General features: G+C 44.8%; 1 protein-coding gene across 1 annotated transcript; it reads left to right on the forward strand.

Moving 5' to 3' along the window:
• The first annotated feature begins 14 nt into the window (after positions 1-14).
• On the forward strand, positions 15-26,933 carry LOC135486830 (sushi, von Willebrand factor type A, EGF and pentraxin domain-containing protein 1-like). The gene is made up of 33 exons (XM_064769934.1): positions 15-726; positions 3,369-3,624; positions 3,991-4,167; positions 4,585-4,734; positions 5,046-5,225; positions 5,559-5,738; positions 6,127-6,321; positions 6,523-6,771; positions 7,159-7,395; positions 7,732-7,920; positions 8,233-8,357; positions 8,866-9,043; positions 9,408-9,629; positions 9,909-10,070; positions 10,458-10,619; positions 10,808-10,969; positions 11,348-11,494; positions 11,629-11,742; positions 12,008-12,121; positions 12,524-12,725; positions 13,044-13,201; positions 13,550-13,748; positions 13,937-14,109; positions 14,372-14,611; positions 14,957-15,124; positions 15,669-15,839; positions 16,071-21,704; positions 21,953-22,126; positions 22,699-22,875; positions 23,294-23,476; positions 23,924-24,115; positions 24,479-24,572; positions 24,843-26,933. The coding sequence occupies exons 1-33, from the start codon at positions 313-315 to the stop codon at positions 24,871-24,873; spliced, it is 11,409 nt and encodes a 3,802-aa protein (XP_064626004.1). The 5' UTR covers positions 15-312; the 3' UTR covers positions 24,874-26,933.
• The last annotated feature ends 1 nt before the right edge of the window (position 26,934 follows it).

Raw genomic sequence — 26,934 nt, forward strand, 5'->3', positions numbered from 1 at the left:
CTTAGAGTTATCGACGTGTCATGGTAGGCTTTGTGATTATCAAATGACAGACAAGATTTTAGTAGGCCTGCAATGCAATGTCGAATGACCTTAAACAGGATTGGATAATAAGTGATATTTCAAGGATATGATTCTTGTGACATTCCAAGGCGATTTTCTAAAGTGGTGCTTATTTGTGTCAGTAATGTTTTGAAATGCAATTTAGAGACCAGACGACAGCCCAACATGTTGGGGACAGTGCGAGCGATTCTTTGGAGTTGCGCTCTAATTTGGCTGCACAAATCTGTCTGCTCGTCGCCGCAGAATGACTACATGCCTTACAGAAACCCTGCAATGGTAAGGAAACTCTACACGAAAACGAGCAAGGAAAAAGTCGAGCGTCTTGGGAGGTTGCTCAAGGCGAACGTTCAAAAAATCCGGAACACCCCAAACGGCGAAGTGGAACTTGTCTTTTTGGTCGATTCGTCTGCTAGCGTCGGCCAGGACAACTTCTTTGATGAGTTGAAATTCGTGAGGAAACTTCTGTCGGATTTTACGGTGGATGTGAACAAGACCCGCGTCTCGGTGATAACTTTTTCGTCTCAGTCGCGAGTGGTGCGGCACGTTGACCACCTGTCTCTGCCCTCGTCCTCTCATCACAAATGTTCTTTGCTCGAGGAGGAGCTACCCAGAATAACTTACACAGGTGGAGCCACTTACACTCTGGGGGCGGTCAAAGAAGCAAAGGTCAGTGGTTTAATGATAAGTAACGTTCAGAATTTGTTTCACGCTCTTACTTGATTCATATTTGAATCGCCTCACAAGCGCTTTGCCATATTATTACTTAAGTTTTGGGTCTGTCATAGTCCAGCCACGCCAGCTGCCTCATGCAGCGATGGCAGTCTCATTCACTCCTGGGTGGAGAGAAGCAAGGTTAAGTCCCTAGCTCAAGTTAATTAAGGACTGAACGATAAAACAGCGTTGACCCCTCCGAGTGTCGAACCAGCGACCTCCTTGCCGGTAATCTTCCTATATCCTCAGTTAGGAGAACGAACTTCGCATCTGTAAAATGATCTTATCCCGGCCTTCTGGTTGTGACCTTGTCCCCATAGGACTAACTTAGGATAAGCCTATGGGGCTATGCCACACGGCGGTGGGAAAACAACCAACTACTCGAATGGCTGTGAGTGTACGGACTGGTGAAAAGCTATGATGAACATACAGTTCTAAGGACCAAAGACAAAAAAGTCATAACAGATTGCATGACTGATGTTAACCTTGCACAGCAATTATCTATGAAAAAAAGATCAGCGTTCCCCATGACGTCTCTGGGGTGTGCTAATTATTTTCTTCTATTCACATTATTGTTGACAAGGGGAATGTAATACAACGTACTGAGAATTACATAAAAACTTTAACGAGTTCAACCATTCTCTTTTTACGAATTGCATCGAAAGTGATACGTATATACAGCAGAGCTACAAAAAAATCGATGACAGACAGTTGGGCATTCCAGAAGTCGTTAACCCCATGTGACGCTGCGGGATAGTCTTACTTCGGCAAGGACTTTGAAAAGTACGATCCCCGTAGGATAAAAGACGGCGTCTACCTCTAGAAGTTCAGAATGGGTTTTGCACTACCCTGTGCTTGAAAATGACCGACCAGGAACATACACGACGCACTGTATATCATTCTTCTTGTCTGAACCAATATTAGGCAGATTTTGCAAACCTTACGCAGGGCGCTACGAGCGACGAAGTAAATTCGAATAGTAGCGACTTTAGCGACGACGGCTTAGGAGAACCCCCCGATTCCATGTTAAGGTACACATCTATATAGAAGATGATTTACAAGAGTCGCATCAATGAATTAGCAGATGACTTGTTGACACGACAGGCCTATAGACTGTGAGTTCGTACTTCGTCATTCAAAGGGTTGCGAAACTTGCCTATTATCACACTACTACTTGTCTAGCTATCTGGGGCAGCAGCTCGTGCTAACGATCTAATTGCTTAAATGGTTAATTTATTCAATAGGGCTAACCGAATTTCGCTTTTAAAAAAATGCATAATTTGGAATGTATGAACTAGGTGAATGCCATCGCAGGTTAATTTAAAGAGAATGTCATCTTTTGGAGCTAGGTTGATTTTAACATCAACTGTATAAGACGCCAAATACAGCATTAACGCCTAATAAAGTTCGAGAGCCTTAACTCAAAGCCTGATCCCGATCACGGCGTCAGTCGACGTTTATCTCATCTTCCTTCGGGTACCGTGGGCATATCAATAAAACGCACTTGAACAATGCAAAAAGCCAATATTAGTACAATAGCCTTTGTACTTTATCAGACATATCTGACGTCCAAAGTAACTCCGAGAAAGATGCTTTAGTGTGTCCCATGCGCTCGATTGACTATAGGCTATTAAAGTACTCCCCCCCCCCGCCCCCCCCCCCCCCCCCACCCGTTCGATTGAACTATTGTTGAAGTCAGCTTCTGTTTAACAAACAAGTTAAGATGTAGATTACATCTCCGTCTGGGAGACCGTTCTGAAGAAATTAAGGTAATCTTTGCAGACAGATAACTAGGTTGTGTCAACTGTCAAAATTAGGTTACAGCTGTATGTAGGTCTACATGTACTTCTGTGTCATTCTGGTTTTTCCAATGTTTTGCTAGGAATGTGCTTGTTGATTAACCTTGTTCATTTATCGTTATTTCAAGTTACGCCATCACCATATCATTTCTGAAGAAAGAAGTTCGTCATTGACGCTATAGAAAAACTAACGCAACTAAAAATATCTCCGGTCACCTCATTATATGCAGGAGCTGGGGGATCAGATATAATGTCTTCATGTGTATGCAAAATTGAGGCCTTGGTCGTGTTTGATTCAGCGAAAACTTACTTTTTCTCATGCAATTTCAACGTTGATCGGTCAGGTTAGAGAGGCCCCTATTTGGGACTTCGTACAACCTAACCTGACCGACCAGTTACTTCCCATTCTCTCCCTTTAATCACACCTCGTGTCGTTGTCCTTATCGCGTGTCCGACAGATCACTGATAATAGACTGATTTAGAATGAATTGTATTATCAACCGGAAGCTGTCCTTGAACCGGAATGCCATCCTCCCAATCTTTTATCAGACATCCGGCAGTATCTTGTCAATCCAACGACTGAAGTGCAGCCTCGTCCCAAGTCATTACGCCTTGATAACTCGCAAATGATTCTCTGAACTATTGGCGGCCATGACATCTTAGCTCCCGACCCCACCGCTAGGAAGATGATGTCGGTAGGCTGCTATCTTATTTACCATTCCCTGGCAGACCCCTGCAGCCGCTGCGATTGTTTTAACCTCTTCTCACTTTTCTCATGTCAATTTTGTCTTCCAAAAGAAAGTGTTCGAGTCCGCCCGGCCGGGTGCTATGAAAGCCGTCTTCTTGATGACCGACGGCTATTCCAACGCAGGCGACCCTAGGCCAGCCGCGCAGGAGCTGAGGGAGGAAGGCGTCAGAGTGTTCACATTTGGAATCAGGAATGGGAACGTGCGAGAACTCAGGGATATGGCATCGGATCCCAAGGATGAGCACAGCTTTATTCTGAATAGCTTCGAGGAGTTCGAAGCTTTGGCGCGACGAGCCTTACATGAAGGTAGAAATAAATTTGTTATAAGAATATGAAAATGCCAAGCTGTCGAGGTCAACTGCGCTGGAATTAAACTAACGATAACGAGGATGTCATTTGACCCAGTGACAATATTTGGCCCAAATCTAAAAAACAATTTTGTTCGACGTGCACTTCGCCGTCAATTTGACTCATCGCAAGTTTATTCATTATGCTTGGGGAGGCAGACTGCGGGGTAGGGTGGTGTCCAATAATCCCTTTACATGTACGGGTCTGATAGCGATAAACTGATACAGTATGAGCTACAACTTACAATCTCAAAGTTGAGATGTGTAGGCCAATTGGCCGGAATATCAAAATGTAAAACTGGTGTTGGTTGGAATATTTTTTCAGATCTCAAAACTGGTAGTTTCCTCGAAGTCGACCATGCGAAATGTGATGGATTGTGCGGGACTCGTCACGACTGTTGTGACGGTCATGCAACCTGCCGGTGCGGGACGCACACAGGGCAATATGAGTGCATGTGCGTTGCTGGCTTCCAAGGGTCAGGCGTCAGAGGGCAGTGCCTTCGTAAGTAGAATCAGGTTTTTTTCTCCAATCAGTAGGTATCCTTGTCATGAACATCTAGTGGCATGTAATCGAAATGAACCCGCCCTGCTTGATCGTTCTGATGCAACTGAACCCTTAATAAAATTCCTTACGTTTCGTTTTCTTCGGTGTATCAACCATGCAGTTTGAACAGTCTGCATCACGTCAGACATGAGAGCAGACCCTATCCTCAGCGGTTTGAGGAGGCCACCGGAGGGGGAATCAGAAATTATTAAAAAGAAATTGAGTCTGACTTGTAAGAGTCACTTGCACGAATACGCGTACATTTATGCGTTAGGATAGCTACATGTAGGTGAAGGTGAACCTTCAATATAACACGTTGCCTGACTTTGAAGGACATCATCATATTCTCATTATCTTGGTATCCAATTTCTTCAGCATGTCCCAAACATACCTACAGGAACGAATCATCGGAGGAGTGTGTGAAGTGTCCGGACCGTCACCATACCTCACCATCCGGCAGTGCGTCTGTAGAGGCCTGCACGTGTGAGCAGGGTTTCGTCACCGAGCCCGATGGTTCTTGTTCAAGTAAGTATGGCCTCAGAGGTTTAACTTTCACGCAGCTGGAACTTTCCATTATTTGTGGATAAGGTGACAAGATGATCACTCAGGCCTTCAGTAGAGCCAAGCAAAGACACTGATAGCAGTCGGGCTCGCCCATTATCTGCTTAAGTCAGCAACTCAATACCAGGCAGGTTTGCCCCCCTTACGAAGTACGAAGGTCTGTGGTGTCATGAAGTCATGTGCTAATTCATAAAGGCGTCACTCGTAAATCAACTTTTATACTAAGTTGTCGTTGGAAATCGGGACTGAGTTCATCTACAACTTGCCTTTTCCAGCTCTTCGCTGCCCAGACCTGAAACCTCCCGATAATGGTTACTTTGTAAAGGAGAGTTGCGAGACTGCTTTCAACGCCGCTTGTGGGATAAGGTGCCACCCGGGATATCTGCTGACAGGCAGCAGCCTCAGACTTTGTAATTTGGACGGCACTTGGTCGGGTACAGAGACAAGATGTGAAGGTAACAATGCAAATGAATGCATGAAGTAGAGTGTAAAAGAGGGAAATTTTAGGAATGTTGCTGAACTGTAGATATTGAGTTGTCTCATCCATCTGAAAGCTTTGAAAATTTAAACAAAGCACAGTAACAGCTTTCGTTCGTACGTATTGTCAATGTTAAAAATGGATGGCCTACAGCTTAATTTGTCATCTAATCAGGATCCTGGCAGTAGTTGTTTTCAATATACTTCGCCTATCGATATTTTGTATACGACGGAGGAGTAAAAAAGCCTGATCTGAAGATGTCTATGCAGCTGTTTGTATGTCTGACTTTGTCATCTTTCTGTATTTTTAGTTAAGAAATGTCCAAGGCTCCATCAACCGAAACAGGGCTCGATGCTGTGCACCCGCGACGATGCCTCGTTCCAAACTAAGTGTCACTTCACCTGCAACACCGGATATTCTCTACAAGGATCAAGCACTAGGACCTGTATGGCTATTGCACTCTGGGATGGGCTCGGCGCGAGATGTAAAGGTAGGTGAACGAGATCTTGCAGTTGAGGTAAAGCTGGATGGATTGTTTTCTTAGTTTTGCGGGTAGATAAACCCACTTCTCAATGCTTCCATTTAGTACTAATGTGTCGGATATAAAAACAAAAACCATGTCCAAATACAAACCGTAATCTGTTTTATCTTTTTCCGCGGATGGGTCCAGAAACGAATAGATTTGTAAACTAAAACAACACGATTGCAACAAGAATTATACACATTGCTACATGTACATTCATAAGCATCACCAGTCTCTCTCAAGTTAAAGTTATGAACGAACCAGTATGAAAGTTGTTATGGTACTCAGAATCTTACAACTTTTCAAAGCAAATTAGACACCTTTTCGAAACTGAACTCATTCTTATCCCTTGCAGAAGTGAGATGTGCTCCCCTTGAGAAAGTGAAAGATGGTACAGTCTTTCCCGATGTTTGCACGGATGATCGGCCGAAGTACGGGACGACTTGCCATTACAACTGCCAACAGGGCTTCAAACTGGTTGGGCCACTTAGCCGATCCTGCCTCAGTGATGGTCTGTGGTCCTATGCCGACCAAAAGAGCATTTGCATTGGTTGGTATATTCATATTTTCTTTTGTGTTAAGTTTTGTTTGACATTTTTTTGAAAGCAGGATTATGTCGTAGTATATTATACCATCAATCTTTTTCGAATCGTAGATGAAACCAACTGAGCCTACGATAAGGCATGGTAATATAGGAAGCCATGCACTCTTGCTAGCGAAAAGCTGATTGTTAGAATTATTCATTTTACAGATGTGACGTCACCAGCGATAACATGTCCAAATGATGTCATAACCGTAGCAGACGCAGGAGAAGGTACAGCTCAGGTGGCTTGGGAGATACCGGAAGCAAACGACAATTCCCATCGTGCACCTTCCGTTCGTGTCATCCCCGCCATCTTACCCCCAAGGCAGTTCCCCATCGGAACCACGAGCATAAAGTACATTGCTGAGGATACCAGTCGGAACCAAGCTCAATGCGTGTTCACCATCACGGTGAAAGGTAGGATACAACAGAAGAATTACAGCGTGCCTATTCTATTTAGGTGTTGATACTATAATTGATAGACGTAAGCTCGAGTTGGCATTTGCGTTCAACAATTCCTCAGTTGCATGATACCTCTCACAAAGAGTAGTGATCAAACAATTGCTTTCATACTTTCAAATTTCGTATCGGGTCTTAATGAAAATGATGAAATGGCCATTAGGACCACAGGTCAACCAAGTCGACCAAGGGAGCTCTTCGGGAGTAGCATAGCTGATGGACGTGCAGAGGAGTACGGTAATAATTTGGTGCTCTTGTTTTTAATTCAGAACATCTTGGTGCAAAGTTGAAAATACATGCATGAATCATACTACATTGTGTTTTCTCATGGTGTGTTCTTTTCAGACTTTGAGAGACCTCGTGTGGACAGCTGTATTTCTCCAGAGCCTTTGGTCGTCAAGGAAGCCCAGGCAAACGTTACGTGGGATGAACCAATATTCTCTGATAATTCTGGCGAAGATCTGACGATCAAGCGGACGCATGCTCCCGGGATGTTCCCACAGGGCGTGACAGAGGTGGTTTATACTGTCGTGGATGCAAGTGGGAACAACAACACGTGTGTCATTAGGTTGGATGTGAGAGGTAGGAAGACGATAGGCAAGGGCGCATGTAAGAGATGCAATATTTCTCTCTTCTCCATACTTTCTCCCTTCATGTTACTCATGTAACTCACGGAACTCTTGGTACAAAAAGGTACCTCTCTTCTCCATGCATTCCCCCTTCCTCTCTTACTCACCCTACACACAGAACTGAAGACGGAATTGTTCACAAGCAGATGCTGACTTGCTTCGGTTTAAACTCGTTTCATGCCAGAGGTTCTTGTATACGACAAGAACAAACTCATCAGTTTAGTCCCTTGCAGTTGAAGATAATGATTGTCGTCATCGCACACACCAGTTCGTATGATTTCTCATTCAGAACACCCATGCTCCATTCCGACGGCACCCCAACATGGTGATGTCGCCTGTAAATCTAGGACGGATGACAGTGTAACTTGCACCATCTCCTGCAAGCAGGGCTTTGACTTTGCCTTCCCGCCAGCCAAAGAATACAACTGCGCCAATGATGGAGTGTGGAAACCTGTCATGCCTGTCCCGGATTGTTCAGGTAAGTTTTACAGAATTTTCAGAAAGCCTTCGAAAGCCCAACGACAACTTCTACCACTGCGTTCGCGTTTCGGGGGCGTCGCCAAAACTCCCTACATGTACGGTTCGATCCTGGAAGGCTAGGTTTGCAGATGTAGGATTCACGTCGTCACTTGCCGCATACTTTTCAATGTTAGTTATTGTAAATGGCTTTGCACAGAGTGTCACCAACGATCGGGATGTTTTGGCGAAATAGGTGTTGGATGTTTCTAGCTCGCTTTCGAATTTCTGGTATATACGCTCGATTATTATATAACATAAATGTTACTCGCAGCACTAAGATCCCCTAACGACGTGACACAGCAAGCAAATGTTGTCTTCGACACCGACAAGTCTTGCAATGATAGACTACTGATAGCAAGGGCTGCTACCAGTTTCCAGCGACAGGTATCCAACTCGGTAAGTTCGATTACATAGAATCGGGGGCTTAGGCCAACTTAGGGCATGATGTGGTATAGTACGATGATAACTCATAAGCCTACGTGAGTAAGGGAAAATCGACTTTTTAAGTAAAATGTTTAAAAGTGCATTTGTCAGAAAAGCTTCAATCGAAGCTTTTTTTATTGTGATGGGCCACACTTAACCCACTCCTGGCAAGGCCGCACAGCTAGAACGAGAAAAAGTACCTCGCTGTTTTCCCTGCAGATTTCAAGACTGATATGTGGTCTAAATGCTAGAAGAGGAGTTTGCCCCCTCCTTAAAGCTAGCTAAGAGGCGGCCTGCTACATTGTACTTAATTGCAATGTTTCGTAAAAAACGTGTTTGACTGAGAAGATGTCAACATGTTCCTCATTTGAGCAACAGTGTACATACAAATAAGTTCAAAGAAACCCGCAGATGGATACGAAGATTAACCTCAATTTGACTTTTACTTGAAATATTTTTTATTTTTTCATCCTCTCTAAAGGTGGCCAAGGCGTGTGGTGACAACGTTGTATGTACACTCGCTGGCTTTGCAACAGATTGTAAGGAATCTAAAGTCGGTGAGCTGTCACTTCGTTTGAGGCGGGACGTTTCGGATGATTATGACAACCGGCAGAAGTCACCAAACGCGACGAAGCTCGAGTTTAATTTCAAAATACAAGGTACCGGCATTTGTATCAGTGTTAGTAAAAGCTATAAAGGCGTCCACTCCAGCTATCACTGTGTACCGTCTTGCAGATTGATCAAGACGTTGCATGGCATCAGCAGTCTCTGACCAGCGCAAGTAACAATTTTAGCGTAAATACAATTTCATGTCCTGAAAATCTGTGTATTCTCTGTAAATAAGGCAGTACGTGAGGATTACAGACCAACTTTACTTAACGTTAGACATACTTTTCCGTCATTCTGATTGATCGTCGGTGGTGTGTCAGTTGTTGATGTATATGCCTGGATACCCCTTCATACGTGACGCACTGCCAACGAGTATGTCTTTCCACACGAAATTCCATTTTCTTTTGACTATAGGAACAGTGTTCACCACGGAGACGGAGGACACGCCCAAAGACGCACTGCTTCTGGAAGCCATGGAAAGGGTTAGGGGAGCCCTAAAGGAGCGGGCGAGGTTGAAGAAGCTCGATCAGAAAATTGGCGATGAGACAGTCATGAAACTGCAACAAATCAACTTCTTTCCAAAGGAGCCAATATTTCTCTGTCCGCCGGGAAATGTCGTGAAGAATAACGCATGCCGTAAGTGTCTTTGTTATTACCTTCTGTCTCTTTATGTCTACTGAAACTAGTAAAGGCTTCTTGTCTATTTAGACTTTGCGCATGCACTGTTTGATGACAGATTCAACTGGATATTGCCTTATAACTGCTGAATCAGAGCAGTTTGCAACGACAGAGTACAAGCAACAAAACTATTGTAAACCAAAGGAAGCATCGGGCAACACCAGCGCACAAGCTAGTTACATCAATGCACCTTGGCTGGATATTATATTTGCTGATTTTGATTCGATTCATTTGTAGTGAGATGCCCAATCGGGACAATCTTCAACGTGATCAGTGAAACCTGTAAGAGCTGTGACAAGGGCAGCTACCAGCCGCTGGAGGGTCAGCTCTCTTGCCTCGTCTGTCCCGATAACAGGACTACATCGGGAAACAACTCAAAGAGTGTCGGCGAATGCAAAGGTAAAGGATTTAAGTAAATAGTTCTTACCGGTTCTTAAATCATGTGCTGAGCATCTGGCCTATGTTGAATCAACTTGCAGTGACCAACCTTTGGAATAACAGCATTTTCAAATTGATGATCGGTTTGTCACGCAAAAGGCGTGATTTCTAAAATAATGTACATCTGGATGCTCCAAGTACTGCCGAGTGTGACGTTATCATCCTCGCGGTCTTCAGCTCATGCTCTGTTGAAGTTATTGTGAACATTCTGGCGTCTATTCAGGGCCATTTCCACATGATGCTCTTTTCCTTTGCCCCCGCACACAGTATACCGCTTGTTAAACTCAAATTCATAACAAAAAAACTAAAGAAAACGGGTCTATTTAGTCATGTTGCTTCTGTTTCCAGCCCAGTGCTTGCCTGGAACCTACTCCTATGACGGCCTGGAGATGTGCCAGAGCTGTGAAATAGGCTTCTTCCAACATGACTACGCCGAGAGAAGTTGCCTGGCCTGCCCGGATGGTTTGACTACTTGGAGGAGAGGGACGCGTAGGATAGGTGAATGCGAAGGTAGGATATGAGCTACATGTAGCTTCATACTTGATGAACCTTTTTGTGACATGAATACTAATATGATGCAAACGCACAACTTGCTGCTATTATGGCTATCTTGCATGGAGCATCATCTTCATGACCAATGATGAGCTGTAATTAATGAGCCAATCTATGCCATTCATCTTTCAAAATGTTCCTTTTAGTGGTGTGCCCGGCAGGTTTTGTCAGCCGCACTGGTCTGGAGCCATGCTTTCCTTGCCCTCGGGGTTACTTCCAGTCGCATCCCGGCAAATCATCGTGTTTCCGATGTCCAGAGAAGTCACCAACTATCAATGCCGGGTCCACCTCAGTGCAGGATTGTCAGGGTTAGTGAAGTACATTTTCCCGCTGGACGCCGCTGCCACAGCACTTGGCTCTTGAGCAGTTGGTTGCCACATATATCAGAAAAACCGCATCAACCACACTAGCCTGCAAGTTAAAATAAACGCTGGAGCCAATAGTTATGCCATGGCGGACCACAACGGGAAAACGCTCTTGTTTTCATAATGCCGTTTGCCCTATGAGCAATTTTTAAACACATTTTACTGGTCAACTGAAATGTATATCTCATTTTGATAATCAACTTTTAATCTATATGTATAAATAATACCAGCGTCTCCAGCAAGAACTTATGCCCAGATGAAGAGAGAACGGTTCCTTTAGGCTACATTCGAAACTAAATGTGTACACAAATTTTCGTTCAGGCCTGAGCGATTCTCCCAGTGATCGGGCAGATGCCCTTGCTGCTCAGTTGCTTATCAACGAATGTTTCGCCGAGCCGTGCAGGAATGGTGGCCGATGCCAAGGCCTAGCGGTAGGGTATGTCTGCGAATGTCCACCAGGCTATTCAGGTAAGAATTTAGAACCCCTTGATGCTATTGGATTATTTTCTTGACACGAAAACTTTCCGGATTCTGTTTGATTGACTCTGTCATATCTAGGTCGTTCTATGCAGCTGCCCACTGTTCTAAATTCTAATTTTCAGGTCTGAACTGCGAGTTTGAAATTGACGAGTGCGCCTCATCCCCTTGTCACAACAACGCCACCTGTATAGATAAACTCGATGATTTTGACTGTGTTTGTCAGGCAGGATTCAGAGGTAGGTGATAGACCCAAAAAAACTTGTTTTTAAAACAGTTCATTTACATATACTATAGTGTCTCATTTTTGGACGAGCGCTAAATCATCGCCAAGCGCTGTTCGAGTCGGCTTGCATATTCCAGTTGAATAGAATACAATCAAAATCTCAATTCTCACTGATAGTCTTTGAAGGGCTTCGACCGGTTGTTTTCGGCCATCAGCCTAAAACGACCTGCATTTGCATACGTTACTCTTTCCTTCATGTCCTCATTTCATTGAAACAGGCACCCTGTGCGAGATTAACATCAACGAATGCGACTCGTCCCCCTGTCAAAATGGTGCAGCCTGCTTGGATAACGTCAACAGCTATAGCTGCAACTGCCTGCCAGGTTTTACCGGTCTGTAAAAAAATTATCTGTTTTCCCGTAGTTTTTCTTGTTTCTAATTTTGATGACAGAAATTTCAAATTTTCGGCGATTCGGCACGTCCGCCTTTCGATTGGTGTTTGTCATTTGAAGTTCGTACGTAACTTTGAATGGAGCAAAATATTGGAGAGTGAGGCAGGCATTCTTGAGAAAACGGACTGCGACATCAGTCAATAGAGGGTTTCGCTATCCCCTCAACACCCGACAGGCCTAGAATATTGCCGGTTCCCCGTCCGAATTCATATTCCCTCGACGTAGTTAGAACTTCTTCTTTTAATTCGAATGCGCATGCCTGAGACATTTAAAATTCAAAAGTGCCAAACGACATTTTCCGCCCATGAATGAAGAATAACAGTGGTTTTTTTTCGAAGTCAGGTGGAGATTGCGAGGAGAACATCAACGACTGTGCCTCTCACGCTTGCCTCAACAATGCCACGTGCGTGGACGGAATCCTTCGCTACAACTGTTCTTGCCCACGAGGTTTCAGGGGTATCATGTGCGAAGAAGACATTGATGATTGTGAACCTTCCCCCTGCATGAATGGAGCTACATGCCGAGACCAAATTGATGGCTTTAGGTAGGTAAAACCGTCAAGATCATCCCAGCCGTACATATGACATCTTTCGAATTAGAAGTCCTTTTGTGCGTTTTGACAAATTACGATATTTATCTCCCGAGGCAGTATATTCATCATGTTGGATATCCTTCTTTCATGGGGATGGAGGAGGCCAGTCCACTGCGTTTGGAGTGTAGGTCGCAGGGAGAACAACCCCTGATCTCCCGGCGGTGGAATACGTTATTCAGCACCTGCAACAATACGGCACATCCACTGGAAAAATGACAGCCATCGTTTACACAAGGTAACGGTCACTGATATTTCCTTTATTCCTTCCAGCTGCGACTGCCTCCCTGGTTACATAGGTCAAGCTTGCGAGATCGACAAGAACGAGTGCGTAAATGCGCGCTGTCAAAATGGCGCATCCTGCATCGATGAAGTCGACGCGTTCAAGTGTATATGTGCCCCATCATTTTCCGGGATAACATGTGACAAAGGTATGATTAATGGACCCCTGAGTTGAATTTACGCTTAAAACCTATGCAAAACTTCGTGGGCTTTGTCAGAGTGAACACATGATGGTATTCCCAATCGTGTTGTATGTTGTGGAGCTTCTTTGCTGCTGATCGACCACAAGGCTCTATATGGGCTCAAGTTGGTTTTGACATGCGACAGAGCTCATTGTCGCTCGTGCAATGTCAAGTTAGCTCTAGATCTACCTGTCGGTTTTGAGCAAGTCCGTGTTTTACGGGTCAAACACTGCACTATATGCAATGTAATGCATTAAATCATTGTACTTTCAATAGGATTATCATCAACATGACTTCTCAATTTTTTGTCACCAGAACTGTCTTCTTCCTTCCACCTCTCATTTGAAAACTCCGGCACAATCGATCACGTGATGGCGGAAGGGGTTGCCGATATGACGTCAGTGACAATTGCATTCTGGATGCAGACAACGGATAGGAGCAACTATGGTACACCCTTCTCCTATGCAGCCGACAGAGAAAGGGACAATGCATTGACGCTCATGGACTACAGTGGGTAAGTCATGAACCTCGAATATATCATCGACTGTATCGGCTGGTTAGGGTGCTTTGAGAGCATCGGAGCTAACATGGCAAACACAATTCGTTATACTGTAAACTTACTAGCTCGTCCAAAGACACCCAGAGCAGGATGGTTAGAGCAAAAGTGGTCTAGTATACTTCTCTGTACCATTACGTCTTTAGGTTTGTGCTCTACGTCAATGGTAAAAAAGTCATCACAGACGTCGCCACGAATGATGGGCTTTGGCATCACGTGGTTGCCACGTGGTCAAGCAATGGTGGAAGATGGCAGATCTATATCGATGGAGAGTTGAGGGAGGCAGGTGTAGGGCTTGCCAAGGACACTGTCATACCAGGTAGGTAGGCCTTAACGGCAAAATACGCAACTTTAAAAGTATCACAGGATGATATCAATATCAAATCGATCAGCGTGCGGTAGTGACATCGTCTAAAGGTTTTTCAAAAGCTCAAAAACCTTAGGAGTGTAGAGCATGTTTTTCGGAAAACTGGAAGAACCTGTACATTAAGGGCTTCTAGTATCGAAATTCTACATGTATAACTTTTAAGTTCAGTGAAAAGCACCTCGTATTCCTTCTGACAAAACCCGTCTCTTTCCAGGTGGTGGACGCCTTGTTCTTGGCCAAGAACAAGATGGCTTTGGTGGTGGGTTCAGCGCGCCAGAGTCGTTTATCGGCAACATGTCGCTACTCAACATCTGGGACCAAGAACTCCCTAAGCATGAAATCAAGAGGCTTGCGGAATCGTGTGAGAAGTATATAGGGAATGTGAGGGCATGGCCAGACTTCCTAGCAGGGCTGAACGGGAGGATTAGGATACTAAATTCGACATTCTGCCAAGGTACATGTATGTTACGGTCACCTCCAGGGTGTAACCCTAGCGAACTCTCAGACTTTATGCCATTAGGAAGTGTACCTAAAATACCACATCGGGCACTTTCGATCTTGAAGTTGTGAGTTTGTCAAGTGTGCCGGACATGTCGGAGTAGAGACTGATGCAGGCTGAGCGGCGGGTGATACATGTAACTTGAATTGGTTACGATCGGTCATGGTCGATCGAGGATTTTTGCCTGACTCATAAGTCTGACCATCTGAGGCTGAGTAGCTCTATCATGTCACCCTATTTCTTTATTGTCAAAGTTAATAACATAGCTAAATTTTCACTTTCGTCTCTGACATTTACTAGATTGTCCAACACCAACTGATATCGACAATGGTCATGTGATACTGACGGGCCTTTCTACCACGGACACAGTGTCATACTCGTGTAAACCAGGATACGGGATTGTCGGAGCCTCGCGTCGAGTTTGCAAGATATATGGCCGCTGGGATGACAAAGATCCAAGGTGTGAAAGTATGTTTGTCAACAGCGTTACTAACATATATATAATCGCATGAAATAATGCCTACTCGTACCTTGGGAATGGCATTGCCCCCACATCCCACCAAGTCACCGAGTCTAACCACAAATCCTCGCTCCCAAAATGTATCCCCTGATTAAGGATAAGACTTGCGAATGGTTGGGTGGAAATGATCTTCAAGTTGGCGTTGTGGCACTTTGGCCGACTACATCATGCTGCAGACACCCACACTCTCTTCTTGCTGCTGGGACACATATCAAAATACTAGTGATAGAACTTCACTTTTTATTCAATGATTTTGACTATAAAGCCATAATACGCATTTGTTGTTTGCAAAATAATTGAAAATTTCGTCCTGAAGAATCGATACTGGGCCTCCATTTGTGGCAGTTATAGTTGAAATGGCTGCCATTGAATGCGTTAGATATAGTTCCACTCGGAGAAAATCAGAGTTGAAGAAATCTACGAGTACTAACATCTTAACACTGGTAACACATGCATTTTCCTCGCCGAAGCTAATGAGCTTTCCCTGTGCAGGAGTGCGGTGCGGTTGGCCGGGACGTGTCGTGAATGGTCTAGCAAGGGGAAACTATGAGTTCGGGGGCATAGTCACCTACACGTGCTATGAGGGGTACCGGCTTGTAGGCATTGGCACAAGAGAATGCACTGCGGACGGAGCGTGGAGTGGAGAACCACCTTCATGTGAAGGTAAGACATTTCAAAAGCCAATGCTTAAAAGCAAGAGACTTGTAGCATGACCTCTTCTCATCACATTGGATTGGGCCATTGGGCTCTTGTAACATTGGTTCTTGTTTGAAAGAAACAGATGAGTCATTTGTCAGCATGACAGTCATAACGACGAAAGTCCAGTAATGGAAGTAGTTCTCAGGGTTAAATTGATTTTCATTGTAGTCATCATGTTCCTTTTTTGATTTCCAGTGATTACATGTCCGTCTCCTCCACCATCGAAGCTTTGGTTGCTGAGCGGCGGAAGAGATGTCTATATGCCGAGGGATGTAGTAGAGTTCGCCTGCGCCATAACCTTCACCTTGTCAGGAAACGACACATTGATTTGTAATGACGACGGCAGATGGAGCGACCCATTTCCCGTCTGTGTTCCAAATGGCTGTGGGGACCCACCAATGATTTCAAACGGGGGCCCAATAGAAGCAGATGATGTATCAACTGATGGGGAAGAATACGTTGAATATACATGTGTTCGAGGTTACGAGATTGCCGCTAGGTCAAGGATCGTATGTCGTGATGATGGTTCGTGGGAGGATTACCGACCTGTGTGCAGCGTTATCCTATGTGAGGAGCCACCTCTGCTAGTACATGGGTCACAATATGGTGTGAACTACTCAGTCGATGGCGTGGTGCAGTTTCAATGCGACAGAACACATCGTTTGATTGGTGCCCATGCCATTAGCTGCGTTGATACAGGCAAGTGGAATGACACCTTTCCCAAATGTCAGGCGACTCAGTGTCCGGACTTATCCTCTCCTGGCAACGGGACTGTCAACGTGCATGGATACTCCGTGGATGATATTGCTTCGTATAAGTGTTCAGAGGACTTCAAGATGGTTGGCACGCCTGAGCGACAATGTTCCGAGACAGGGTTCTGGACTCCGGCAGAACCAAGCTGTACGGTCATTCATTGTGGCTTACCAGAACAAGTGCAGAACGGCTCGACCTCCGGCGATGACTTCCTGTACAAAAGCAAAGTAACATATCGCTGCATACGTGGACATGTATTGGTCGGAGAAGCAGAACGAAGATGTGAGGCTGACGGAAACTGGTCTGGAAAGCCTCCAAGTTGCATTTTTGTAGAATGCCCGAAACCTGAGCCAGTTCGGAACGGCTTCGTTAGGTTAAGTGGACTATTCTTGAATGATACCGCTGAGTACAGTTGTGAGGACGGTCATGCTTTAAACGGTGATGCTGTGCTGCAATGTCAGATTGATTCCAATTGGAATGGTTCAGTTCCTATTTGTGAACGCTATGGATGTGACCCTCCAGTTAACATCACACATGGCTATCACCTCTTCCGGGGACTCGAACCTAGTTCCGTTGTTGAGTACCATTGCTTGCCAGACTACAAGCTGGTTGGTAGCAAATACCTAGCCTGCCAGGATGATTTCACTTGGTCTCCACTCTTCCCAGAATGCGTCAAGCGTCACTGCAAATTAGGAAATGAATTGCGTAATGGCTACGTTGAAATAATTGACAACATCGAAGGTTCTGCTTTGCGTTTTTCATGCCGTGACGGATATAGGTTAGTCGGCGATCAAGTCAGGGAGTGCCTACAGGATGGCTCTTGGACTGGTATTCCTCCTCAGTGCCTTTACGGGTGTCCCTTCCCTCCAGTCATACCATATGGCTACAGCCTTGCGGATCACCAAGGCACATTCGGACCTGGTGACGCAGTGGAATACATGTGTGACATAGGATACACTGGGCAGTCTGAAAATAATTACATTCTATGTCAAGACGATTTAACCTGGTCTGAAGTATCTTCATGTACACACATTACTTGCGATCCTCCGGCAAGGCTGGTTGACTTTGGAGAAATTAAAGGAACAAATTTTTCTTATGGATCTGTTGTGGAATATAGTTGCAACCGAGGTTACTTCATTGATGGGCCATCCGTCCGGATGTGCGCAGCAGATGGGAGATGGGACATCCCAGAACCAAGATGTCAGAGGGTACACTGCAGGACACCAGAGAAGATCCATCGTGGTTGGGTTTCCGGAGCAGATTACAGATTCGGGAGTGAAGTGACTATCAAATGCATCAGAGGTTACAGGCTGTCTGGGGCTGACTTTGGGGTAGTGTCAGTATCGAGGAGGTGCCTCGCGAACGGAACGTGGAGTGGACCTGATCCCTCTTGTGAACTTATTGAATGTGTGACCCTAAGGGTTAGAAATGGCCAAGTTGTTGTTGAAGGTGTTGGCATCGAAGCGACAGCGACGTATGGTTGTAACAATGGCTATGAGGTCCGGGGCCCGGCCCGTCGGCGGTGCCGTGATACTGGACACTGGAGTGGGTCGGATCCATTCTGCCGCAAAGTCAAATGCAACAACCCACCAGTCATAGACAACGGTGAGGTTTTCTTCAATGACTCACACTACGATAGCGTCGCTATATACGAGTGTGTATCTGGGTTTGTAGTTGAAGGTATTCCTTTCATTTACTGCCAAGGCGATAGGACCTGGAGCACGGCTTTAGCGGAATGTCAGAGGAAAAACTGCACCCAGCCGTTGGAAATTCTGAATGGCGAAACGACTTATAAATCAATACATTTCGAAAGCAGGGTTGAATACAAGTGTAACTCTGGCTATGTTCTTGTGGGAGACTCACTTCGCACTTGCGAGGAAGATGCAACATGGAGTGGGACAAACCCAACATGCGAACAGATTTTATGTGATGTTCCCATGGGTATCGATGATGGCTACTACAAAGGCAATGCTCCTTATTCAGTTAACGCGACAGTCGAATATATCTGCCAAGATGGCCATAGACTCGTTGGAAACCCAATGATCGTTTGCCAGGAGAACCAATACTGGTCTAATTTGCCATCCTGTGTTAGAATTGAATGTGGTCCAGTGATTCATATTCATGATGGAAAAACAGTTGGTAAAGCGCGTTATGTAAATGACACCTTTAATTTCATGTGCAACGTCGGCTACGAATTGAAGGGGAAAGAAACAATCACTTGTGAATCTGAGGGTGTTTGGTCGAATGATCCTCCAACGTGCGAGATAATAAAATGCCCAGATCTGGCTCAAATAAAAAATGGAAAGACTTTCAGCAACAAAGACGATTTTACCTATGGCACTGTAATGAGATATGTTTGTATTCGAGGGCACGAGATCATGGGTCCATTGGAAATAACATGTTTGGCCAATAGAACGTGGTCTGCCAAGCAGCCAAGCTGCGAACGAGTGTCTTGTCTTCCACTTCCTGAGAGTCTTGACAATGGACGCGTTGAAATAACTGGGTACCAGTATGGGGACTCCGCTACTTTCACCTGCGACCCTGGACACAGTTTAGTTGGAATGAGTGAGTTACGCTGTGCTGAAGATGGCTCGTGGACGGGAGGAGTACCTTTCTGTTATAGGAAGACTTGCCCAGACCTCCCACCAATCGTTAATGGTCACACTGAAGGGAAAAGCACGTACGGATCCACAGTGATCTACAGTTGCGACATAGCGTACATATTGCTTGGGGAGACGCGTCTATCATGTAATGAAGACGGTGAATGGAGTGCAGCACCGCCTGTTTGCGAAGAAATCGTTTGCCCGTTTCCAAATCCACTCGAAAATGGTGAAGTTACAATGACAGGAGTCACATTCAAAGATGTGGCAAGGTTTACTTGCCACAGGGGATACAAAATAACTGGTAGTCCACTACGTCGATGTCAAAATATCTCAGCCTGGAGTGGGGTGACTCCCAAATGTACCATAATTACGTGTCCATTTCCTGACATCCTTGATCATGGAAATATCAAGGAACCAAAGGATGTTTATGAGTACGGCGATACTCTAGTGGATGTGTGTGATCAGGGTTATGAGGTGGAGTTAATCGTGGGAACAGAAGTGAAGCACCGATCATGCCAGGAAGATGGAACCTGGAGCAAACCAAGCACGTCCTGTCAAATGATCAAGTGTCAAGAAGGTGTGCCCCCTATGGGTGGACGCATTGAGCTTCAGACCAATGTTTATGGTGGTATCATCAAATATAGATGTGAGGATGGTTACAAGATGGAGGGGTCGAGGTACCGGATTTGCCTCGAAAATAGAACCTGGAGTGGGGTACCACCTGATTGCCACAAAGTTCAATGTCCAAACCTTGCCCCTGTTGCAAATGCGAGAATGTCTTCAACTGAACATGCCTTCGAGGACGAGGTTTCTTTTGAATGCGAAACAGGATATAATCTAGTTGGGGTTGATAGTCTTAAATGTCTCGCAACCGGATCATGGTCGAATACGCCGCCATTTTGTGAGAGAATTACGTGTCCACCTCCAGACGATATCACAGGTGGTCATATGAGAGGGAATATGTACTATTATAACATGACGGTGGAGTATGACTGCATCCAGGGGCACAGGTTGGTTGGTGAGAAGATCAGATACTGTCAAGAGGATGCCACTTGGAGCGGGGCGACACCATCTTGTGACGTCATCACGTGTCCAAAATCCGCTGTTCCGGAAAATGGATACCTGATTAGCGATGGGCAAAACTTCGGCTCAGTTATTGAATACGAATGTGCCGATGGATTTAAACTTGTTGGGGGGAGGGTGAGGACGTGTGAATCGAACGGTTCGTGGACAGGGATAACACCAAAATGCACAGAAATCCTATGTCCAGATCTACCCGATATTCTGAATGGGTACATTTTGAAGGGCGAAAGGCATATCGGGAGTTCCCTCGAATATCATTGTTTTGAAGGTTATGAGTTGGAGGGGAGTGTACAGCGCCTGTGTGAACCTGCTGGTAGATGGAGTGGGGTCGAACCCTCGTGCAAGGTAACGCATTGTCCTGCGCCTCCTGACTTTCTTAATGGTGACATCTTTGGTGATAGCTATACCTTCGGATCAAAACTTCTATTCACTTGTCACCAGGGCTTTGTGCGACGCGGACAGGAGTATATAACCTGCACTGGTTTCCGGGTTTGGAGTGACAGTTTCCCGGAATGCATCAAAGGAGAATGCCCGGAACGAAAAGTGGTTGAAAATGGTGCAATCGTAGGCAGCTCAAGAGACATTGGTTCCCTTATCGAGTACAAGTGTGACAATGGGCATGTTTTAGTTGGCGAGCCATTCAGCATGTGCCGACGTGATGGCTCATGGAGTGGAGAATTACCAAAATGCACGAGGGTTGTCTGCGACGAGCCGCCATCAATACCACACGCGATGGGCATGCGCATTACAGACGAAAGTGGAAAGACCAACGCTGTTTATTACAAGTGTGAGAATGGATACGAGATAGAAGGAAATGACGTGCTAATCTGCGAGGCACCTCATTGGTTGGGAGGCATTCCGGAATGTAAGAAATCACTTTGCGACGCCCCGCCATTTGTTGCGAACGCCTCGACAATAATTCTTGACAAAAGAGAAGTTCAATACATTTGCGATATCGGTTTTACAATGATTGGCAATGATCACGTGAAATGCATGGAAAATGGCACTTGGGTTGCAGAGGGATTTCCTGAGTGTGAACCGGTTAATTGTGGTGAACCTCCGCTGGCGGAGCATCGCAAAATAGTGTCAGAACACAGCACGATTTATGAGAGTACGCTACTTTATAACTGCACATCGGGCTACATCATGACAGGACAAGCTAACATCACCTGCTTGATGAACGGATCTTGGTCGGGGACGGGGCCGAACTGCCAACCTGTATCCTGTAATACGCCAAGGGCCATAGCAAATGGGACTGTAATAGGAGGCGATTTCACCTTTGGTGCACAAGTTCTATTCAGCTGCGATCGAGGATATCGTCTTGTTGGGTCTCCCCTGACAGAATGCCGAGCAGATGGAAGTTGGAGCCACGAGGAAGCAACATGTAAACGTAAGTTCATTTCACTCGATACATTTCACTTTTGGATGAAAAGGGCCGAAACGAACCACTTCCTTGGCTTGAAAATGGATTTACATGGTACCGTTTCAAGTTTGTTGAAGTCATATATTCGGCGGGTTTTGCAAAGATATTATCAAACGTACAATGTACCTCATGATATGTTCTGAACGATACCTATGATGTGATCAGTCTCCTTCACAATAAACCTGTATATATATATGATGTTTCCTTTTTTTGAGGGATTCAATGCGAAAAACCCAGCTCTCCGAAACACGGTCGAGCGAGAGGTGATTCACATTTCTTTGGTGACCAGATTTGGTACGAATGCGATGAAGGATTTCTCTTGGTTGGTAATGATAGTGCGATTTGTTCCGAGAATGGTACGTGGAGTGTTGAGGTCCCTCAGTGTAAAGGTAAGACCACTCTCTTTGCCGACAATGATACACTTTGCATGCTTGTTCTCTTGAGGGAAGGAAGAGTCTATTGACTGAGTTTTTCGTTAAATGTATTCACGGCAGGCAAGCTAGTGCAAATCCTAAGTGGTCGAGATAGAACCTATCCGCTTCCCAGGACGGCTATAGAGTCGAATTGACCAGAAGAGGCCGTGAACCATTGTGCACATGGAGTTTTGCGAATGATACTTGCAATCTTCTGTCATTTCCATCCACTGAATTATTCGTTTATATTTGTAAATCAGCCTCGCTCTATAGTATGTCTTCAACGAGTATTTGTTCACCGAGTTCGCAGTTACAAGAATATTTCTCTACTTTCCCGACTTCAATTCAAGATTACCTCGTGAAGAACGCAAAAGACATACAGCAATCTTGGACTATGAAGTAGGAGGGTTTCGACTCTCCAAGAATGTGCCAGTCGATATGGCAATCTTCGTCTGCCAAGATACTGTACGTAAAACAAACTTGCTGGTTACACGACGACGTACTCGCATACGTAGCTTTACAGTTATCTTGTTCGTGTTCTTTTCAAGGAGCCAGATGCGCCAGCCTCCCTGCCGTCCTCCGCACAATCCCAATAAAACAGGAGGAACTGTATGTCGGTGACACCGTGGTCCTCTCATGTCAGAATGGCTACAGACCAAAAGGCGTCATGTCTTACACGTGCCTCAGTGAAAAGAAATGGTCCCCGTTCTCGGGGTCGTGCAAAAGTAAGGCTCTTGTCAGCGAGTGTCCATCTGGATTTTTCGTTTTTACAAATTTTGGTATGTTTTCATCAAACTTGCATCAGGAGGGAGGATCGGGGAAGAGGAATGGTCTCCACGCAAGGAGGCACGCAAACGCTTACTCTCTTCATTAGTTGACATGGTTAAGGAGGATTTCCCATTGACCGGTCGTGCAAAGTGTGGCCCTACTCACCATACTTACCTCCCCTGCAACTCTTCGTCGTGGCAACAGTTTAAGAAATTGGTACATGTATCTTCAAATCCAATAACTGGCACTTGAATCATCGTATTCCGTTTTGGAATTATTCCAACACAAAACTACGTTTAGATGATAAAGATACCCCGAGTCAGTCATGATGAGTCAAAAAGAATTCTTGCATTCGGCCTTATTTTTTTCAATCAGAGATCACATGTGGGAAGCCCGCCATGCAGCCTGGGGTCCAGTTGATAATAGGCCGGTCATACCAATACCAGGATCGTGTTGTCTATGTCTGTCGCCCAGGTCTGAGACCAGAGGGAAGCTCTGTACTGGCCTGTTTGGATACGGGCCAGTGGAGTAGGACGCCCAAGTGTAAAGGTATGCAATGTACGTAATCTGCATTCAAGTTAGTCGATATTTTTGTTTTCTACAAACGGGCATATTCGCAATGCATATGCCCCTGAACCATGGCATGGACTGAGGAATGGGCATCAACCATTTCAGTCAACACAGTCTTTCAGATTTTTACACATAATTGAACAGACACCTTTCAACACAAACCGCGCTATACCAACCAAATTTTAACCGACTATTTATTTCTTCAATTTCCAGTTATCGTCCCGAAAACAAAATTCAAAATGTCCTCCTGGTGGCCATATAGAATATCAGATGGGGCTCAAAGTGTAGGTTCCTTGCAGTATGCACGACATGCTGGAGGATTGCACACTGTAGTGTGGTCCCTGCTGTACGTCTTGCATGTTTCAAAATTCATTGTAAAAACTTTTATGATTTGGCAAAATGGCTGCATTGTTTTGTCGTTTTACTAAATTTCAGCTTCTTGCAAGTATTCCTGCAAAAATGGCGGAGTTTGCGTCGCCCAAAACAAGTGTGCATGCCCGCACGGATATTCCGGTCCAAGGTGTGCGATAGCTACATGTATATTGCCTTGTCTACACGGAGGGATTTGTATAGGACCGTATAAATGTGAATGCAGGGAGGGGTACAAGGGCTCAAGATGCCAAACAAGTGAGTTGGCTGTACTCTTACGCGAATCTGGCGCCTATGTTTCGAGGAACACCAGGTGGCCATGAAGTCAACTCTAAAATAGCACCTCATTCTTAGTTGACATAGCTCTTACGGATTCAATTGGCATTACACTTTTTGAACTTCTTCGGCCAGAAACGTGTTCAAAAACACAGTATTTGGGGACTGCTTTCCCGTAACCTCTCTCGCTACGCCTCTGGCACCACACAGGGAGCGTTCCAAATCAGATGTATGTATACGGATGAGATTTGATTCGTAAGATTATCGTGCTGGTTGTGTCACTTGGTCTGAGTATTATGCAACGTGGATAATTGTGCACTTTACAATCATCATCATCTCTTGCAGCTGTGTGTTCGAAGCCATGTGCAAATAACGGATATTGTATGCAGCCAAACAGATGTCTTTGTCCACGTGGATTCAAGCAGCCGTTTTGTGACGAGTAAGTTATGCACTGCATTGTCGACGATGTTCAAAATTTGTCGTTAAATCAAGAAACCAAAAATGTCTCAAAGGAACTGGGAGAGGGTGTCGCTCATTACAGTTCCTGGAGAAAGTCAACATATTATCAGCTTTTAGACTTACATTGTAAAACTACGAAGTGATTTTTTACAAATTGCTTGATAACTTCTAAAATTGAAATGATTCAAACTCAAGTTAGACCGTTATTTCTATTTATCTCTGTTAATAATCCCTTACTTCTTTATTTCAGACCGATTCCAGGTATGCTGCGACTGCGCTGACGACGACCACCTTACCAGAGTCCTTAAACCCATGACTGGAAATTAAGTACAGTTTTTCGAGGTTGATTTTTAAGGGCTTTACAGGAGAAATAACCCGAAAGTCAATATGATTACCGGCGCTACGTGCCTACTGTACTGGTGTAGTGTAATCTCCGCAGTCAAAATGTTATACCGAGACAGGGGGCGCTAGTGACTGTAATGTTTGGGTTAACACTGATGCTTATGTGAATTTGTGTACCCAAGCAGCAGCGTCAACAAATTCTATCCCTATGGTAGGATAAGTGGATAAATGAGGCAATCTCAGGGTTCGAGTGTCTACTCGAGGAAGAGACTGATTGACGTAGTCCCCTGAAACCGAAATATGTAAACTGAAGTACGTTCAGATTCCAGGCGTTCGAGGTGGGCCACTGCGGTGGATGGTTCGAATCGGCAGCGCATGGAGTTCAAGGTGTCCTGTTGTTACATAAAACAGTGTCCCTCCTAGAGAATAGTGACATCTAGCGGCGCACGCCGGGGCTACAGAAGCTAACCCTAGATTAATTGAAAATAAAGTAATCTTAACGATATATAGCTTACACGTAGATTTATTTCAGAATCGCTTCATTATTGAGTTGTTGACTCTACATGTGCATATATGAACATAGACGATTCCCGATTCTGCTTTGGCTGTGCCGGCCTGGATCCTGATTCACGAAGCACCCGTCAAATACTACACTTGGCGTACACTTACGCTTCGTTTACGTGGAAGATTACGCTAAGATTTATTCACAAAGCCCTGTTTGACCTAACCATAACGGAACATTTCCACTATTATAAGATTACTATGGGCGGTTATATCCGCAATAAATGGAGGTTGCAATTTTTATATGGACGTTACCTATTTTATAAGGAGGTTGCAAATTTGGGTGGTTGAATTAAAGACGTTAAAATTTATGACGTTAGTAATTATAGACATGGCGATTTACGGAGGTTGTGAATTAAGGTCGTATTGTTAAACAGACGTGGTTTTATACAGACGTGGTTTAATACAGTCGTATGTTTAACAGCCGTTGGGTGGCGCTCGTGTCGGAAATGAAGGGAGTAGTTCTTGCATCCTTGCATCCGTTGCTGTATGCCGGGTAATCACACTTACCGGTAATAGAAATAGGTGCAGCCTGGCTTTACAGGGTGTATCAAAAAAGGATAAAGTTTGAGAAATTACCCCCAAATTAGCACTTTATATTTTTGGAAAATATTTTCGATAGATTTTGGTGGGTAGCGGTTTCATGCATGTCTGTACAAAATTTCACACCCAGCTTTTCACGCATGAGTGAAAGTGCAAATTGCCTGAACCAAGTTAAAACTGGTTTACACCACTAAGGGATGGCATTTAGATTGAATCAAAGATCATGAGAAAGGACATTGGGCATCCGCCTTGCTTTCCACAAAAATTGCTAATTACAGCATTAACCCTTTGACACTCCCTTTGCCATGAGTCCTTGCAAAGCGCTCGGGACTGCTTGGGATCTCAGTGCTGGGTGTGACACATCGTCCTTCAGTAGGTCCATTACTTCTGAAAGAACTGGACGTGGCATCCTCCTAAGTCTCAAGGGGATGCACACGATCACGAAAAATGCGCTCGCGACGTAACGCCCGTTGATTTGCTTCCTCTATAATAACTAGTGCAGCTGCCATCTTCTATATCCGAGTCGTCCTCGAAACTATTCCCACCGACCACACTCCGTGTACTCTGTGAATACCACGCAATTGCTTCGTGGACATAAGTGACGCTTACGGGTGCGTGACCTGCTAAGTGTGCTTTGTGCATCAGCCCCCAGGTCACAATTATTATTAATTTTGATGAACGATAATAACTCCATTAATTGTATAACAGCGATGAATATCCCAGGCCTGTAATTTGTAAAAGTAATTTCTCAAAAGTACAATGTACATGTATAAAATGTACATTGTGTACAGTGTACAGTGTGGTCATTTTAGGGATTGCTTGCAAAAGATTTTGTCATTTCTCAGGAAAAGACTGAAATTGGGCAGAAAGCGGGCGAATTTCAAACCTTCGCTTGG

Source organism: Lineus longissimus, chromosome 4 (genome assembly GCF_910592395.1).
Source record: "Lineus longissimus chromosome 4, tnLinLong1.2, whole genome shotgun sequence".
Taxonomy (NCBI): Eukaryota; Metazoa; Nemertea; class Pilidiophora; order Heteronemertea; family Lineidae; genus Lineus; species Lineus longissimus.

Excerpts from the sequence above, each read along its gene's own strand:
- LOC135486830 (XM_064769934.1), top strand. The coding sequence starts at position 313 with ATGCCTTACAGAAACCCTGCAATGGTAAGGAAACTCTACACGAAAACG. Across the intron at positions 5,739-6,126 it reads GCTCGGCGCGAGATGTAAAG|AAGTGAGATGTGCTCCCCTT; the intron begins GTAGGTGAACGA and ends TATCCCTTGCAG. Across the intron at positions 15,840-16,070 it reads AGAACCACCTTCATGTGAAG|TGATTACATGTCCGTCTCCT; the intron begins GTAAGACATTTC and ends TTTGATTTCCAG.